Source organism: Lissotriton vulgaris, chromosome 7 (assembly GCF_964263255.1).
Source record: "Lissotriton vulgaris chromosome 7, aLisVul1.2, whole genome shotgun sequence".
NCBI lineage: Eukaryota > Metazoa > Chordata > Amphibia > Caudata > Salamandridae > Lissotriton > Lissotriton vulgaris.
In genome coordinates this window covers 1,397,503,880-1,397,523,198 of record NC_141695.1, presented here as the reverse complement: position 1 = coordinate 1,397,523,198, position 19,319 = coordinate 1,397,503,880, and the positions used below count along the sequence as shown (strand labels likewise).

General features: G+C 47.7%; 1 protein-coding gene across 5 annotated transcripts in view; it reads right to left on the bottom strand.

Annotated features, from left to right (window-relative positions):
• Positions 1 to 450: 450 nt before the first annotated feature.
• The window catches only part of LOC147705711 (sulfotransferase 1 family member D1-like), a 517,747-nt gene continuing 498,878 nt past the window's right edge, over positions 451 to 19,319 (bottom strand). For all 5 annotated transcript variants that reach the window (XM_086932132.1, XM_086932133.1, XM_086932134.1 and 2 more), the window contains one exon: positions 451 to 1,737. In XM_086932132.1, the coding sequence (XP_086788258.1) occupies positions 1,625 to 1,737 (113 nt within the window). In that variant the 3' untranslated portion in view covers positions 451 to 1,624. The remainder of the gene's footprint in view (positions 1,738 to 19,319) is intronic.

Below are 19,319 nucleotides of genomic sequence, written 5' to 3'. Positions count from 1 at the left end.
AAATATATATAGGTATTTAAACCTGTTTCAATTTAGCATTCCAACATGATTTCTCCCTTTGTATTTTATGGAATAGTAACTATGCTGACAATCTTGTTTCTAATATTATGTCTGCTTGTATTAGCTAAAGTGCTGCATATGAGGTCACAGCGTTAGAAATAAATATTTCAAACTTGCTCGTGTCTTCTTTTACTCCCTGTTTTGGATGGTATGCGAGTATGATGAAAGAGTGTTCTTGCTTTCCACATTGCCTGTGGTACCCTAAGTCTTCTGTTCTGGGTTGTCTAAGCATTGGTATTTTTGCTATAGGATGAAGAGCCAATGAGACACTGATGCTAGTCTGGTAGGGGATGTTGGGTACTAAGGTGAGTTTTGGCACACCCTAATTCACTAAGGTCCTAAGTCTCTGTACACAGTTCTGTGTAGGAGAAGAATCCCTGCAACATAATATTATGTTTTGCAATTCTTTATTGGAAGATTAAAACAGTGTATAGGGGAAGGCTGATCAGGGAACATAAGATACCATATGTGAAACAGTAATACTGTACCAAAAACACAGCACAAGATGAAGCAAAGCACTAGGTACATAGTATTTGATATTTCCATGATGCAAGGGCCCTTGAAGAACAAAGAAGGGCACGTGGTTCTACATCTCTTTACCAGGATGGTCAGCAGGGTAAGGGAGCCAGAAGCATATAACATGACCAAAAGAAACAAATAGACAGCTGCGGTCCGTGCAGGTAACAGCAGCGGGGTCACGTGGGGGGGGGGGGGGGGATTGTGAGGGACAATGCAGAGGGGAAATTAAATAAATAAATAATTTTCCTTTAGCATCGTCACTCGAAATCCCCCCACGCGGCCCCACCGCCCCACCACTGGTACCTGCATGGACTGCGGCTGCAAAAAGAGGAATCACAAACAGGGAATCCAGAGTCACATCCACACGTCCGGAGGGGAGGGCAGAGAGGTGGAAAGGGGAGAAAATGGGAGAGAAGTGGAAAGAGAGGAAAAAAGATGAGAGGCAAAGAAGAGAGATGTGGAAAATGTGGGAGTGGGAGAGAAAAGTGGTAAAAATATGCACGCACCCTAAAGGACTGTGGCCAGATGTTATCTCAAGGGCTGTGTCTGTGTGATTTAAAATCTGGTAACCCTCTTGGGGACAGAGGAGTTCTCAATTAAGGGCTAGTGGGGCTTTATTCCAAAGGAGGGACACCCAGGTGAGGAGGAAGGTCTCTGACTTATCCTGTAGGTTATAGATGACCCACTCATAGGTAGCTGTCTGGCACATTGTCTAAGCCATTCATCCTGGTAGGAGGGGGTGGGGGATGCCAGTGGCAGAGAATGCAGATCTTGATATTGTTTAGGATTTTTAAGTCCAGCTTGCAATTCCGTCACTTGACTTTCACCGCTGTAATATCTGAGATGTTACACAGAGCCCATTTGCCACTTGCTGATGTTCGTGAGCAGCCAAATAGTTTCTGTTTAACAATTTGATAATCTATTATTCACCTGTAGGGTGAGAAGTAAAGAGAGCAACACACAATCATGTGAAAATACACTATTTAACATTTTCTTGAAATGTGAGTTCAGCTCAACTGGATTAGTTGCCCAGTTTTGATGACACTCAGATCTCATCCCTGAAGCTCAGCAAACTGCCTTTCATGTGTCTTGCATAGTTTTCCTCGAACCTCTCATTCTGGGCAACGGTGAAGTAATTTTTCCAGTCTCCGGCCACACCTGGGAGGTAAAAAAAATGATGTCAATGAAGAAATATATTGATTTGTTAGCTCTTCAAGTGTCAAGGAGGGATCATCACAAGTTGTCAACTGCAATAGGATGCTTTGTCTGTTTTGGTAGTGAGACCATGCTGTGATCATTTAAGGGTCTAAATACTATGATGCTGAACCTCTTATTGCCAAGTACCCACAAGGGAACGTTTGCTCAAAAAGAGAACAGTTGTAAAGTAAAAGATGAGGTATTAACATGCAATTGCTATTAACATAAAACTGTTAGTTGTCACAACAAAATCTTTCCAAAGGGACTATATAAAATAAAAGCATTGTTATTAATAAAAAATCTGAAATCAATAACAATGGAACTTAACTGATAATAAGTAATAATTTTCAAATGAACACTACTGTAACCTCCCAAAATAAGCAACAGATCCTAAAAGAAGCAGGCAATCCACTAAATATATGAATTGTCTATGGTTAGAAGCTACAGCTACAAGACGTCAGCTCCTGAATATACATATATATCTTTTATATACAGATGTGACGAGTACAATACCCTTCTCCTCATTCAACGCCGATAATAAGTAGCATATTTACACTCGGCACATCTCTATATATGGTTTATGCCACATTATGGCATTTTTGTGTCTTTGTTTTTTTTTTAAAAGGTATTTAACCAAAAACCGGATGAGAGGGGTTATATTTGGGCAGTATGGTAAAATCACATTGAGCAAGCCTCCTGAGCATTACGAGGATTGTTTATCTGTGAAATCATTGTTACATATAGCATGTGTAGTCGAAAGATACATGTTTCTCATTTAAATTATGCGGTACTGTGAATATATATGTGTGTGTGTGTATATGTGTATATATATATATATATATATATATATATACATACATATATATATATACATATACATGTTTTTATTATTTGAGAGTGCAATAATGGAACCTTTAGTGATGAGCATTAGGGCAATAGAGGAGGTGACATAAGAGCAGCACTTAGCACTTTCTCAATCTGGATATTCTACAGTAACAGCATTTCTCATGAACTTTTTAAAATAAATTTGCATCTGTGAGGTTTGTGAATGGAATATCGTACACATTATGCATCCTAGTATTAGTGCAATAGAGGAGATGTTATAAGAGCAGCTAATGGCACCTTCTAACTTTCAGATTTGATAGAAAAAGCACCTTGCACCTTATATCCAATACTGGGAGTGTCTGGAACTGAATACTAGGTTGCTTTCTTCCTTGTGTAGCACCTCTCATCCCTGGTACCTTACAGGGACAGCACATTGCAATTTATAATTCATTTTATCTGTGTATTTTACTGTTTAATACATGTTACAAAAAGCACTTTGCACTTTATATATATATATATACATATTTTAACATTAATACATGGGCTCATTGAATTGTTCCAATTGTAATAGAGTTTTAGGGATGTAGACAGCACTGTTCCATTTTTCTATGATACAGATCATTATAGACTATACAGCCACTCTAAAAACAACTGCCCATTAGGACTGTGTACTTGGCTTGATACAAAATCTGTCTGTTAGCGAGCCTGAAACTTGTGAGTTATATTCTTTAATTGTGTTCTTCACAATTATTTTTTTGACCATTTGGTTTGCTTCGGTAATGAACCAGCAGTAATGATATACTTTATTTGATAGGAATTAGAAATGTGTTGTTTCACCTTTAAATACTATATGAAGTTTTCAATTGGTGGTGGGAAAGGGTACAGCTGTCCCGTTAAAATGTCACTCTGCACTTACCGAGTGGCAGTCTCCACTGGGTATAGTTAGGTCATTGTTTCCATAAGAAAATCGTTTTTTGTGTTGCTAATAACTTTTGCACCGTTTGACATTTCGTCACAAAACTTTCCAAAAAAGGGTTATTTTTTGCCTAGCTTGTGCATAGAACGTTTTGTGGTGATCTGTCCAGTAGAAGCAGAGAAAAAGGGTGCGTCTCCATAGGCAAAATCCTAATGCATTTTCCATCAACTTCTTTAAGAAACACTACTGTAAAAACTGCAAAACGGAATTACACAAAATTTGCCAGGAAGCTAGATCTTGGTACACAGATTTTGCCTTTTCGTGATTTGGTGTAAATCTATTCAGTAGTTTTTTGAGAAATGAAGGTTTAAAATATTTGTATATCTGGAGGGCTGGGCCCACAAGAGGCATGCACGAGCGCCAATTTTGTTGTGAGTGTTATGATTGACTCAGGGAGCTTTTTTTTCCTTGGACCAATACACTCCCGCGGGAGTCAGACTCCAGCGGGAGCAAGCGCTCTGATGGGATGCCAGAAACATCAGAAAAATGTTGGTGGCAGCCAATACAGGATACGAGGACATAGGGACTTATTTAGATCTTGACAGAGAGGTTACTCTATCACAACGGTGTCAGATATCACATTTGCTGAAATATAAACCACATTATAGCTTATGGGGTTTATATTTTGATGCATGGGACATCCGTCACAGTTGTGACGGAGTAACTTGTTTGCCAAGATCTGAATCAGGACCTTAGTCCCCAGTCATGAACTTAAACACAAAAAGTGATATAAGGGGGCATGTTAGGTATACTCTGCCCCCCTAGGGCCCATTGGGGGGCCTAGAGGGACTCCTTGGGGCCACAATTGAAAACAACAGCACTTTTTTGCGATTCTATGGGACTCCTGCGGGATTGGGGGAAAAACTAAATGGCGGCGCAGGGCTGCATTGTTTATTTAAGGGGAGGGGGCATGCGTTCCCCCTCCCCAAGCCAATATAGGCTCTGTGGAGTCCACCCCTGATGCTGCATTCCATAATGGTTGTGCGGCCAAACTCACTGAGTCAAAATGGGCACAAAGAGCCCACCCCTGGGGCTGAAATGTCCTCAAAAGGGGTGAATATGCATGGCCCCCCTCCCGAGCCTTCATAGACCCTGAGGCTTTAATTAAAGGAGAGGGGGCTGTAGTGCCTCCCTCTTTAAGCCATTATAGGCCCTGGGGATCCCACCCCCGGGGTTGATAAACTTTTAAAAAGGGGCCTGTAAAGCCCCCCTCCCTGAGCCTTCAATAGCCCTGGAGACCCCATCCCCCATGGCAGGTTCACATGCTGTATTCCGGGGAGCCAAAGCCCCTGACCCAATAGTTACCATGTCCTCACCTGCAGGCAGGTAAACATGTGTTTTCTGCGATCTGGCGGGAGCATTTTATAATCTCCTGCCAAACCGGAGCAAACACAAAGTCTCGCCCAGCAGGTGGAAGCTTCAGAAATGCTTCGGCGAGGTGGAACCAGACTTGTTCTCTGTTTACCTGCCCACAATGATGCGGGCAGGGAAACAGATAAAAGATTGCTCCTGTCCGGAGGGAGCAGCATAATTGCCTGCTCCCTCCAGGGGGGAGCAATGTCAGCTCCCACAGCATGCGGGGAGCCAGCTGGTCTGTGGGGGTCCTGTGGCTCCCCCAGCCCCCCTCATGTGCATTGTGTGTGCCCTGGGTGGCTACTGGGGCATCCACCTTTAAATAATGGGGGCTCGGGAGACAGGGTCATCAGGCAATAATAGGCTCAGGGAGGGGACTGTATGGCCCCCTTCCCCTTTTAATATACATACGGCCCTGGGGAATAGGGTTCCCCGCACTTAATGAGGTTCGGGGAGGAGAGCCACGCACCCCCCTCCCTTTCAAATAAAATACAGACCTGGGGGATGGGGTCCCTAGGGTCTAGTGAGGCTCCAGGGGACCACATGTTCCCCCCTCCCCTTCAAAATACAGCCCTGGTGGGTCCCCATAGCCTAATCAGGCTGACGGAGAGAAGCCATGTGTCCCCCTCCCCTTAAAGAAACACAGCCTGGGGATAGGGTTGCAGGAGCCTGATAAGGCTCAGGAAGGGGGGTCATGCAGCCCCTTCCCCCTGGGGGCCCGGGGCGTATGAAGACTCAGGGGAAGGGGACCACATGTTCCCCCTCCTCTTTATTATTGGTTGGGCCCCAGGGAAAGGATTCCTGGGGCTTATAAGGCTAGGGAGGGGGATTTCAAAATAAACAGATAGGGAAGTGTAGAGGTATTGGTGATAGAATCACCCTCCTAAAATATGTATACAAACAATGGGATTCTATCAATACGTGCAGAAAATGTATATATTTTTTGTGATGAATTTTATTTATACAAAAGAAAAGGGGGCTGGAGGGCTAATCTTTGCTAATGGCAAAGGTAAGCACTATGTGTTTTTAAAATACCCCTCACACACTAAGAACCCCTTAGTGTCATGCTTCATCATGGGGGTCTTCCCGTCCCTCTACGGGGCGGGGCGTGCTAAGGGAGGGGGATCACCTGGCCCCCTTCCAACTTTTTATTGTAGTTAGCCCTAATAGAAGTGGCCCCCAGAATCTAACCAAGCTTGGGGAGGGTGGCTGTGTGTCCTCTTCTGTGTTTATTTGCATTTGCCCCCTGGGATGGGGACCCTGGGGGCAGTTAAGGGTAAGGGAAGAGGCTGCACTGCCCTCTCCCCTTAATACATATGCGTTGGTCCCAAGGAATGAGGTCCCTGAATCCCAACAGCACATGAAAAAACCTGATTTGGTGTGGAGTTGGCAGCCTGCTGTTGTTGTAATCGAATCTAGGCCCCTACTGTAATTTTCCCAATTCATGCCCTTATATAGGTATACTTTATCATATCCTTATACAGGCATAGAAATCACTACCCTATTTGGTCTAAACCATACAGCCCAAATACGGCATGGCTACTTCCACTAGGTTCCGAGAATTAACAACGATTTCTTGGAAAAACCCGCCTTCAACAGCTAGGAACTTCCCCCTGCTTGAAAATTAAGTTCTCCAAGAACTCCTGGTGTTTTCCAAGAATTTAGCCTTTAAGTGACGATATTAAGTCCAAACATGCGTCAAACTCGGCACCTTCAAAGTATAAATATGCTCAGGTTCGCCCAGTCAAACACACAGTGGTTTGGAGCAGATCGACTATCTACTTGCCCGATGCCCTGCAGCAGCAATTGCCCGTAGGAAGCAGACCCTCCAGCTGACGCACTGAGAAAGACGCTGTCTTTTCTCTTGCCTAGAAATCCAGCTCCAGTGTTTCCGGCTTACCTTTGCGGGTATCTGGGAAATCGAGTTCTGAGAGAGAGAGATACAAGACCTCCTTCATTCTAAAACCAAGGTAAGGAGCTGATTAGACCTCTTAGAGAATTCTTGGAATAGATTACTGGTAGAGAACTTCTAAACTTAGGCAACTCCTCACTTAGTACTAGACTTAGGTTAGGTACACCCGGGTATGCGTATTTTAGAAGCACCAGTTGAGTACTTTTAGTCATTATTTATTACTGTATGTATGTTATATATTTTATGCACTTTATGGCTTAGAAACCATATCATGCTTTTACAGTACTACTTTATAATACTGTGTGTATTATATATCTTGTACTTTATAACCAGTATTACGATTGTAGCAGTTCATTTCCAATGCTTGAGAAAGAAGACTGTTCAATAAATACTTTTATTGGAAACGCCCGTCTCTCTATTTCTCTGCATCTCTGGTGAAACGAAGCATGCACGATTGACTGAGTAAAATAGTTATCTATTGTTTCCGCGACTCTAGAGATTTGATTTCTTATTCTTGGGAAACAAAGTTGTCAAGTTTATGCGGTTGTCAGAAACTAATCCCTTCTTGTGAATTCGAGAAAGTTTCTAGTGACCTCTGAGCTAGCTGGCACTCACTATTAAGTTTAATATATTCGGTAGAGACCAAGTAGACCTCAGTCCTACGAGGGGGCGTGGCTAAGCGCGCAACAAGAATGGACGCCTGCGGGTAGAGCTCCGTGCCGAGCTCCCCTTCCCGGCGCACTTCTCCGCAGAATCACCCTGCAGAGCCGGCCGAAAACCACCGGCGTGAGGCCCACACACCTTGACACAGCACCTGTCCGATTTTGGTGCCGATCGGACCCGTCACGCTGCACCGGGGTGTCCCGAGGAGCTGCTGCCGCACATGTCGATCCCAGGCCCGGCGGACACCCAAGACACGCCGGGGATCCGGTGGCAGAGGTAGGCCCGGAGGTGCGGCCTGCGGCGGACACCCGCGGAGCGTGCACACCCGCGACTGAAGTCACCCACGGCTTGCCCTCAACAACGGGTGGGCACCGCACCCTGTGCACAGTGGCGCTTGGGGTTGTCCAGGTACAAGGGAGGCCGAGAGGAGGAGCCCTGAGACCGGAGGCCGGAACCAGACGTGTACGTAGTCCCGGAGCCGACTCCCATCACCGGACAACACGTGGCCCAACACCGTGGAGTGGCGGATGGTGAGCGATTCAGACCCGAGTGTCTGAGGGGGCGGACATCGGGAGAGTAACCTGCGCACGGCTGTGGAAGGCCTCGGTCGAGGGTCACACACACATGGTACAACGGCTGTGGCGCAAAGCGCGCGAAACCCTCACCGGCAGCAGCGCCGGAGACTCGCAATCGCCAAAGAGGCGAGCAACACGCCTCGGAACTGGTCACAAAGCAAACTCCCGACCTCGAGTGGGACCCCAGTGTCCATGCCACGTGTGTAGCACCGGCGCGCATAGGCGCCCGATATCGGACCCCCAGGCAAGACTACAACATGGCGCCCACAGCGCTGCACCAGTGAGTGCCAGCCCTAACACTCTTCCCGTAGGGGGAGACCGGTACCGGGCACGCGGCCCACAGGCAGACGACGACATAGGTGATCGCAGGCAACCCACCTGGCCGCCACCCACATGTGAAAGGCCACAAATAAGCCCACGACGAAGGCTGGACCGGGCAGAACAGCGACGAAACCACGGAGTGAGCACGGCCCACCCCAGTTGCGGCGTTGGGAGGTGCAGCGCACCAGGGAGCCCACTGACGACCGGTGAGTCCAGTCGGCGCACAGCAGGCTGTCTGGGAGGAACACGCTGCAGCCGAACGCCACAAGTGGGCCAGCCAGTGTGCCCACCCAGATCTGACCACCAACAACCACCATCACACAAGCGAACACGCTAACTGCTGGCCCACCACTGGCCACTGCCTTGGAGTTTCAGCCCCGATCTCCTTCCCTCCACGGATTCGCACTCTGGCCCACCTCCCGGGAGCCAACTCGCTACGGGCCTCGCTGAGGGCGCTAGCTGCTGACCTGGGCACTGATATCTAACGGGACCAGGGCGCGGACCGGGACCGGAGGCGCAAATCACAAAGGCAAGATGGACAAATCTGGCAAGACCGCCGATCAGGACCAGACAGCGGCAAAACTTGACACCATGCTAGCGGCCATGGAAAGGCTGGAGGAGTCTATCCAACTCACTCGCACCTCCCTGGCCACCAAGATCGACAGCGTGGCCATAGACCTCACACACCTACGAGCAGATCATAAAAAACTGGCGGACCGCACCACGTCCCTGGAAGGCAACGTGAAGGAGCTCCAACCCCAAGTAGGACAATCGAATAAGCACATACAGGATCTGCTGAACAGGGTGGAATTCTTTGAAGACAGAGACGAGGACGCGGAAGGCAGGGCACGAAGGAACAACGTGCGGCTGGTTGGAATTCCGGAGAAATGGGAAGGGAGGAACCCGGAGGAACACATGGAGCGCTGGCTGACATCTATCCTGCCGGAGGGTTCACTCTCGCCTCACTTCGTGGTGGAACTCGCCCACAGGGTTCCCACCAAGCCCTTGGCGACAGGCTCTAACCCGAGACCCATGCTTCTCCGTATATTGAACTACAGAGACAGAGACTCGATCCTCCGTGAGGCACGCAAACTCCAGGAAGTGCGAATTGACAACGCACAGGTGACGTTCTTCCCGGACTACGCAATACAAGTGCAGAGGCAAAGACACTCCTTCCTAGCGGTGAAACGATGTCTGCGCCAACAAGGCCTACAATATTCCTTGTTATTTCCGGCAAAATTGAGAGTGATAGCCGGTGAGCGGACACACTTCTTCACAGACCCTAACGAGGTGGAGGCATGGCTGGACAGCGGCACAGACACTGCCCCCAGAGCGACTGCGGACCACTGTGGCGGGCGCCAGCCTGGCGGGAGCAGGAGGCGGCGCCGACCTCGACAGCGAACACAGATGGGCGCGAGCGGAGCGTCGAGAACACCCCCACCAGCTGACGCTATGCAACAGGAAAAACAAGATGCCCTCCGCCTCGTGATGGAATTAAGTCGCTCCCCCACACTGAGTGGGCCGGCTGGAGGCAGCACGCGAGATCTTCCTAGCGACGATGAAGCCATCTATGGTGTGCCGGACTCTCAGGCGAGAAGAAGCTGGACCGGATGTCACTCCTCAGACTGCAGATTACATCAGCTGACCGAATCATAGGACACGACACCCTGGAGCTCCTTCCTGAGAACTGCGACGCTAACCACGAGGGAACTGCTGACCTACGCCGCGATGCACTGGCCGACAGGGACTCTCGGGTCGGCAGGCGCCGCACCTAGCCCTAACTGAAAACTGGGAGCAGAGAAATTGACTAACTCCTTTTTAAACGGATGTATGGCCTAGTGACAGCTTGGCGGCTGGTGTACAATCGGCACACGGCTCCTGGGAACCCCTGCTCAACAACCGACCGACCAGGACACGTAATGTATGGTGTTTAATGCATGAATGTATGGCTCCCCTGTATATTGAATAAGGCCTGGGCTACCATATACCTCCGGGGGAGGGGGGAAGCCCTCATAGAATGACACTGTTAACTTACGAACTATAGCTATAGCGCGCACTGCATAGCAACCCCCCCAGAATTAGACTTTGTTACTCTCCTTGAGAGCATGGACGGGAGCATGTTTGGCCTCCGACCTTTTGGTATTCCTTATGTTCATTTTGTTAAATGGCTAAATGTTCCACTAGCCGTGTTATTCACCCCCCCTTTTTACACTAATGCTGTGGTGTGCAAGACTGGATGTACTTTTGATAGACAGTGGGCAGATTGGACACACAATGGGGATTATGGGGCTCGCAGGGGTTGCCGGGGGGGATGGGACAGGGGAGTTGCTAAAGAATTGTAATGTCTGCGATTAAAATATGTACATGGAATGTGAGGGGTATGCACACACCATCTAGGCGATACCAGATTTACTCATACCTCAAACGCCATCATGTCCAGATAGCCCTCTTACAAGAGACACACCTCTGTGAGTCGGAGGTCAACACCTTACGACGCAGGTGGTGGGGACAGTTATATGCCACACACCACTCTTCCTATGCCAGAGGGACACTGGTGTGGGTGCGACCGGGCACCCCATGGGCCTCACTGGAATCTCAAGTGGACCCTGGAGGGAGGTATGTAGTTCTCAAGGGCAGGTTAGACGGGAACCCACTAGTACTGGCCTCGATCTATGCACCCAATACGGGGCTGTCGGACTTCTTAGCGCAATTGTCGAACACGCTGGCATCATGGCACGGCATTCCGTGGGTACTGGGTGGGGATTACAACTGCACCTTAGACCCCGCCCTGGACCGTTCCCGCCCCCCACCGCTTAACTCACCAGCACAACACGCCGCACGCGCCCTCAAGGACTGTTCTGCACAATGGGACTTGCAAGATACGTGGCGCAGCCGTAACCCCAACACCAAAGTTTACTCATACTACTCGGGGGCACATGACCTACATGTTCGCCTCGACAGGTACATGGTCACCGGGGAGATGCTGCCAATTGTCAGGGACACGCGTTACATGGGCCGCACACACTCAGATCACAACCCACACCTCATGGAACTAGCCTGGGAACAACCAAGACCGCCGGTACCCACCTGGAGGCTGCAACCTGATCTATTACTAAATGGCCCATTTAGGACCTCAATAGGTGCACAAACAGCGCAATACTTTGAGGACAGTCATGGGACAGCTTCCACGCCTCAGTTAGAATGGGATGCATTCAAAGTGGTCCTCAGGGGGCAGTGTCTAGGCACACAGGCTCATTCCAGACGACAGATAGAGGCAGACCTAAAACGTCTGGAAACAGACCTGCTACAAGCAGAACAGGAGGCAACCGAGGGCGCCAACACTAGACTATTAGAAGCGAGGGCGGATCATGACAGATTAGTGGGTAGACTAAAGCATGTCAACTATGCTGCTCACTCGGCCCGCACACACCGCTATAGCGACAAACCAGGCAAATTATTAGCCTGGTTGATACAGCTTGAAGACCGAACCTCCCCGGTAATGGCGATACGCCCAACCAACGACACAGAGGTGTATACACAGGCGGACATCCATGCCGCTTTTGTGACACATTATGACGCGTTATATCGGTCACAACTGCAGAATCCACAGCCAGATATCATGGCGTACCTAGACGAGGTGACGCTCCCCACTCCGACCAATGATCAACGAGATGATCTTGGGTCGCTGTTAACGGCGGGTGAGCTACGTGATGCCATCTTCGCCCTCTCCAATGGCAAAGCCCCAGGCCCGGACGGGTTGCCAGCTGAATACTACAAGGCCTACTCGGACATCCTAATCCCCGAACTACTCAGAACATACTCGGCGGCACTAGAGGACTCATCCTTACCCAGGTCCATGAATGAAGCAACATTGGTATCTCTCCTCAAACCGGGCAGGGACGGCACGCTCCTCGGCTCATACAGGCCTCTGGCACTGTTGAATACAGATTACAAAATCCTGGCGTCGACCCTGGCTCGAAGACTGTTTGCCCTGGTGCCTGCCTTAGTGCACAAAGACCAGAACGGCTTTGTTCCAACGAGGTGCACCTCCCAAAACATAAGGAGGCTGTTTCGAGTGCAGGAGTACGCGATCCGGAACTGGCCGAGATCGGGCTGCTTAATTTTAGACCTTGAAAAAGCGTTCGACTCCGTGGAATGGCCCTATCTACTGGCGGTGCTGCGCAAATTCGACTTGGGCGACGACTACATTGAGCTGGTAGGATTACTGTACATGAGGCCCGAGGTGAGAGTACGCACGGGCAGACTGCTATCCGAGGCCATTCGAGTAAGGAGGGGCACCAGGCAAGGCTGCCCACTGTCCCCACTACTCTTCTCACTGGCGATGGAGCCTCTAGCCGAGCGACTGCGTAGCAGTGGCACACAATGGGGCATTCCACTGGTGGATGGCACACACATAATATCGCTGTATGCTGACGACTTACTTCTGTACGTCAGAGACCTCGAACACCTGCCACCGGAACTATCGGACATCTTCCGAGCGTTAGAGATCATGTCGGGCCTAAAAGTCAACTGGGCCAAATCGGGGGCGTACCCATTTGCTCCCGACACCCCGGACCCTGAGCTCAGGATCAATGGCGAGAGGTTGCCGTGGCACCAAACCATGTTCAAATATCTGGGAATTCACATTTATAGAACTCCCCCAGACATCTTAGATGGAAATTTGACACGAGCCATAACATCCATCAGGTCACAGATCGCCTTTTGGAAGACTCTCCCCATCAATGTGCCGAGCAGGGTGACTTTAACGAGAATTGGTCGTCCTGCCCAGACTCTTATACTACTTTGCGAACATCCCACTATACGTCCCGGCCCGCATCTTCAGAGTATTAGAAACCATGCTTAGAGACTTGATTTGGAACACGGGAAGGCCCAGAGTAGCACTGACAAAATTGTACATTCCAGTTAGCGATGGAGGCCTAGCGGTACCAAACCTGGAACTCTATTATCTGGTGGCGCAACTGCAATGGGTAGTGGCTTGGCTTTCAGGTAGAAATCATGAGGACACAGCCACAGCTGTGGACACACTATCTTCGCTACAGATACACTCATTATTCCACCCGCTGACACGCGCTAGGAAACACACCCAACTACATGTAGAAGTGGCTGCAAAATGCTACACTCGATGCCTACGACTTACCAGAACCACCACACCGTATGCCCCGGCGCTCCCACTTCTAGGCACCCCCAAGGCCGCAACCGTGGTTACAGAAACGGCCCTGGAGCAGTGGACACGCTTGGGTATAGAAACCATGGCAGACCTATACACTGACGGCGCCCTGCTCCCCTTCGAGACACTTGCCGCCGACACGGGGTTACCGGCAGGGCAGTTCTTACAACACGCTTCCATAATCAGAGCGTTCACACAGAAATGGGGAAACATTACTGAAGAGCCTCCCATACACCAACTGTTACAGTGTATGCACGTCATGGGGAATGGCACACACGTGGTGCACTGGCTAACCCAAGCGCTGCTCTCACACACACAATGCACCTTACAACCACTGTGGGATGAGTGGGCGGTGGACAGAGGGAAGGCCTGGACAGACAAGGAGTGGGCGGTGATACTGGCAAGCCCCAAGAACATCCCCCGCAACGCCCGCTTTAAACAGATCCAGTTCTACATACTGCACAGAGCATACCTCTCCCCAGACAGGATAAATCTATACTTTCCAGGAGCGGCGGCGGGGTGCCCGAGATGCGAGACGGAAGGAGCGGATCTCTTACACGTGCTGTGGCAGTGTCCGCAGATCCAAACGTACTGGCGGTCAGTGTTACCGATATTGGATCGGAGCACGGCGATGCCGATCCCTCACACATGGGAGGCATGTCTGTTGGGCCTCTACCACAGAACCAAGCACAACAGAGTGCCCTCCCGCTTCTGGGATCTTGGTCTTATTACGGCCAAGAGACTAATCACTAAACACTGGAAACGCTCAGAACCACCCAGGACAGAGCACTGGCGCACCTCCCTGGACAACTGGGCAAAGGCGGAAAGCATCTCCCTTCACAATGAGGAGACAGCAGGGCTGCGCAAATTCCCCATTGCGGCGCTTTGGGACGAAACACTACACTCCTTCCACAGAGAATACCAGACACTAGAAGAACCTACAGGACACACCTCCCCAAGCGGAGAACACGGAGACAGGCGCACAACACCAGGCACTGATGACAGTGGCCCCATTGCTGGCACTCCCATCACATAGTCGATATGAGCACTGCCCCACCAACCCCCCCCCCGCCCCACTCGCGAAATGCGCCCACCGCTGATACAGCATCGCCCTCCCTGTACCAATGGGGCGAGCACGAACACCACCCCCAAACCCCCCCCACTGCATGATCGGGTGTCCATCACGCCACACGCCATATACTTCCAAGTTTGGTAACCCCATACCTCCCCGTTCTTACTATCTTCACCTCTCCTTTACAACGTGATAACGAGGATGGCATGATTGAGCTATAATTCCACCATTGTATTTCATTGTGATGTAACGGTGTAGTATATGTTTTGCTCCGTGATCCATGTATACAACTTTTGAGTTTCGTGATACGGAATACTGTACAATTCCTGTTTTCTTTATCCTGTGAACCCAATAAAGGATATATTTAAAAAAAAAAATTTAAAAAGTAGATCTCAGTCCTACGTCTAAACTACAGTATATATTATTCCAATGCGCAGAGCCTATTGGGAATATAGGAACTACACTACATGGCGCCCAAAGGTGATAATTTAACGCTAGATACTAGAGTAACTCAGTTGTGCTTTTCACACAGACCCCTTTTTCCCGTAAAATACTCCAATAGACGTCTGGAGTGGGTAAATGGATAATATCCGCCAAAACTGAGTAGGACGAAAATCCTATGTATTCGTTTTTGGTTTATTCAACGTTGAAGGACAGTGTTCCAAAATATTGTGCACCTAATTTTTTGTTTCCTTGAAACTTGTTCTGCAAACTTTCATTAAACAATGTCGAATAACAGCGACAACAACGCATCCGGTGGAGCTGCAGTAAATGCGAACCAACCGGGTTTAGACGTTACAGGGTTTAATGAAAACGACGATGATGCTGTAATCATCCGGCAAATATAAGAAAAACCATAACTATAAAACTTATAGAAAATGGGGTATCATCGAGAAGTGGTAACGTTATATTTGTAATAGAGGCACATGAATATCGGCAGACAGAGGTATTCTATTCATGAATTACTTTTCCACAAGCAAATCCAGTAACACAGGAGTTCCACTACTACAAAGCAGAGGAACCTCCAGCGGAATACGTTCCTTTAGAGGACGTTGAAATTCCGCTAACTTACCAGGAGCATCATCTCAGGTTTAATGGCGTCCTACAACATCAAAATCACATTACCAGGCTCGGTCCACTAGGTAGACCAGGAGCTACATGGCCGGTACTAGCCAGCTATACACCACATCCTGACATTAACGGAATGACAGGTCCAGAACTGTTAGCTCAGCTGAAGCAGTTAATTAAAATACACAGACAATTTGTTCAATATTTCATGAAGACTTTAACAGTCCAACCTGCTATAAGGATTCCACAGCACACCCCTCACCAGTGGAATACAAATAAAATAACACCACAGACTATACAATCAGTCATTGGTAAATTGCCCGCAAAAAGGGAACAAATTCCGTTCTGGTTAGCTCAAAAAATTACTCAGATAGAAGCAGTATTTCCCGATAGTACACCTCATGAGAAACACAGAATTCTGACAATCTGTTTACCAATGGGGATAGCACCACATGTGGAGGACTGTGACACTTTGGGTACAGTCTTTGCTTCAATCTACACAAAAACACCAGGTGTACCGACCATGGTGGTGATACCAGACGTTCTGAGGCAGATTCAAAATGAATACGGTCCAGAACCGGCCTTAAATTTAGGTATGAAATTAATGAAAGATTTCAAACAGGTCTCAGCTATATTATTAGCTAACATTAAAGGTGAAGCAGCATCTGTGGCAATCCGCCAAAAGTTAAAAGAAACAGATATAACAGATCAACCATATGAGCTTGCTAGAATTATTGAAAAATCTTATGACGAATTAGGAAGAGATAGATTGGGTGGGAAACCAGTAAAACCTGAATTAACAGAAAATCCTGAAAAGGTGTTTATTAAAAATAATCTCACTACTCCTAAAAAGAAGTGGGAAAATACTAAACAGACTTTTCCTAGAGAGAAAAGTTCTCAGTCCAGAGGAAGATCTCCCCAAAGGGGAGGTTGATCTCCCCAACGGGAGCCCTCTGAAAAAAGGTATAACCTTAGGAATAGGGATAATTTGAAAAAAACCTGACAGATATCAAGATAATGATACACGTCCCTCTCGATCTTTTCAGACTTCCTCGCAGAAATCGGAAAGAAGAGACAGTCAGAACACAAGGAGGAACGCGTCAAGTCCAAAGACAAAGAACCCGTTCACGAAAGTAAAAAATCTCAATTTCCTAAAAAGAAGGTAGCAAGCATAAAAATCAGACATGCAGAGGATCTTGAGGACACAACTCAAGAACGGGGAATGGGCTCAAACAATGCTAGACAGCGCAGCAGAAGTCACCATAGTTCGCAGGATCCTGAAGGATCATCTGGAGACAGTGGACTTGAATGAATGCATTCAGGTTGAAACTGCAGACACCAGGGTTAGTGTACCCCACAAGTTATATGAAGTAACGCTCCGGATGGAGGGGGACATAACTAGAAAAATAAGAGCACTCTTTTGGGAAAAGCTCTCTAAGGGCTATGATATTCTTCTAGCTGAATCTTTCCTTCTTGGATGGGTTTTCTGCAATCTGTACCGGTGTGGTCCAACCGCAGCGACGCACTACCAGCAAGCACGCCGGAGCCTGCTCGAAGATGGACCATGGTGGGTGAACACGAAAGTGATTAAGGGCAGGCTGGCGACGCCAAAGACAGACTTTGGCATGGTCCCACGGGAATTTCGAAAAGTGGATTTCTCGGGGCACAGCGAACTTTACATCCCGCAGCAACAAAAATGACTTGCAATACAATACCCATTGGAGGGTTTTACAACAATGCCTAATTAATGAACCACATTTACCAGCAAACACCACGAGCCATGAGGGGCGGTCCACCGAGGACAAAACTACTAATGAGGAAAGAAACATGTGGTTCCCATTGACACTAATGAATGCAGTCACGGCGCACCTCTGAGGAAGTTCGAGTTGGAGAACGAAACATGTTAGGATTGCCGTTTTGCTGAATAAATGAGGGATGTAAGCTTCGCGTGTGATGTGCGGCTGATTCTTTCCTTCTTGGATGGGTTTTCTGCAATATATATATATATATATATATATATATATATATGTATGTATATATATATATATATATATATATATATATATATATATATATATATATATGTATTCTGCATTTCTCCACTCCCTTCTGCAACTTGTCACCAAAGACTGGAGCACGGACACCAAGTAAGTGCAAGAATTTCTTTTATTTTTCCTTTAGTTACTAATTGCCATTATGCTTTTCATATAATGAATTTAAAGTACAACAACACTTGAAAGCCTGAGTTTATTTAATGCAACTTTAATCTACATATAGTACCTTTCTTTATGCATCTATATACCTTCCATGTACTAATGGATCTATATATTTATTTCTTTTCTTCTCATTCAGCATATCCAATGCACTACCCTATTTCTCACCCTATACCGCTCTCAATATATCCTCTACCTCAACTTTCAAACTCATTCCAAACCTCATTCTATTACTCTTTCCAATGCACTACCCTATTTCTCACCCCATACTTCTATCAATATATCCTCTACTTCAACTCTCTCCTTCATCACAAACCCAATACCACTAATATGATCCCCAAAATATCCCTTTCTAGACTTTTCCCTACTCTACTATACCTTGCATCATCTCATACCTCTTTTACTATTCCAATCCCCCACAACAAGCCTTTCTAAACTTTTCCCTCGCGCTCCCCCTCCATCTCCCTTTTACTTATCCCAACCCTCCTCCTACTTCCCTCACCTATCCCTCCACTATCCTTTTCAATCCAAATAACAAACTAACATGTCCACCACTCAAATTAATTTCATATTTCACTATACTAATTCACCATTGATCCTTTGTGGGTTCCGGAGTTGCGTGATACTTGCCAAAAAATCTCTTCAACACCCCATCAGGGATAGCAAGTGCTATATAAATGCAAACCTTGTTTCCCTTTTCTATCCCTCCGCTTGCCTTCTCACTCCAAATAACTGACTAACATGTCCACCACTCAAATTACTTTCATATTTCACTATACTAATTCACAACTAATCATTTATGCATTCTGGAGTAGCCTGCTACTCACCAAAAAAGACCTTTGACGCCTCGCCAGGGATCATAAGCGCTATTTAAATGCAATTACAAAACAAAATAATACATGGGGCTTGCCCAGTGTGAAATGGCACATTGCTTGGGTTGCGTCTGTTTCAGACAGACTCCAGCAATGTGTCATTTTTCTGCCGATGATACGTCAGGATTCCTAACGTATCTCAATCCTTGCGACATGGAGGCCTTACAGTAAATATGGCGGCCCTATTTATGAGGCCCTTACGCCACCATTGCGTCACTTTTTGTGACACTGTGGCGGCATAAAAAATGCACCACACTGCGCCATATTTACAAAGTGACGCATCTAGGCAGATGAGTCTCTTGTAAACCCCTGTGCTACATTTCACTACAACAGGTATAATGTATGCAGGGTGGAAGTTTCGACACAGAAAAAGCTTGTAGAAGTGTTGCAGTGAAATCTATGAGATTTCACTGTGACACTTCTATGGCCTCACTGCGTCAAATCCTTCCGCTTGCTTGAAGGAGGCGTAAGGGGTGACACAGGCCTTTTCACATGTGGCTTGCCC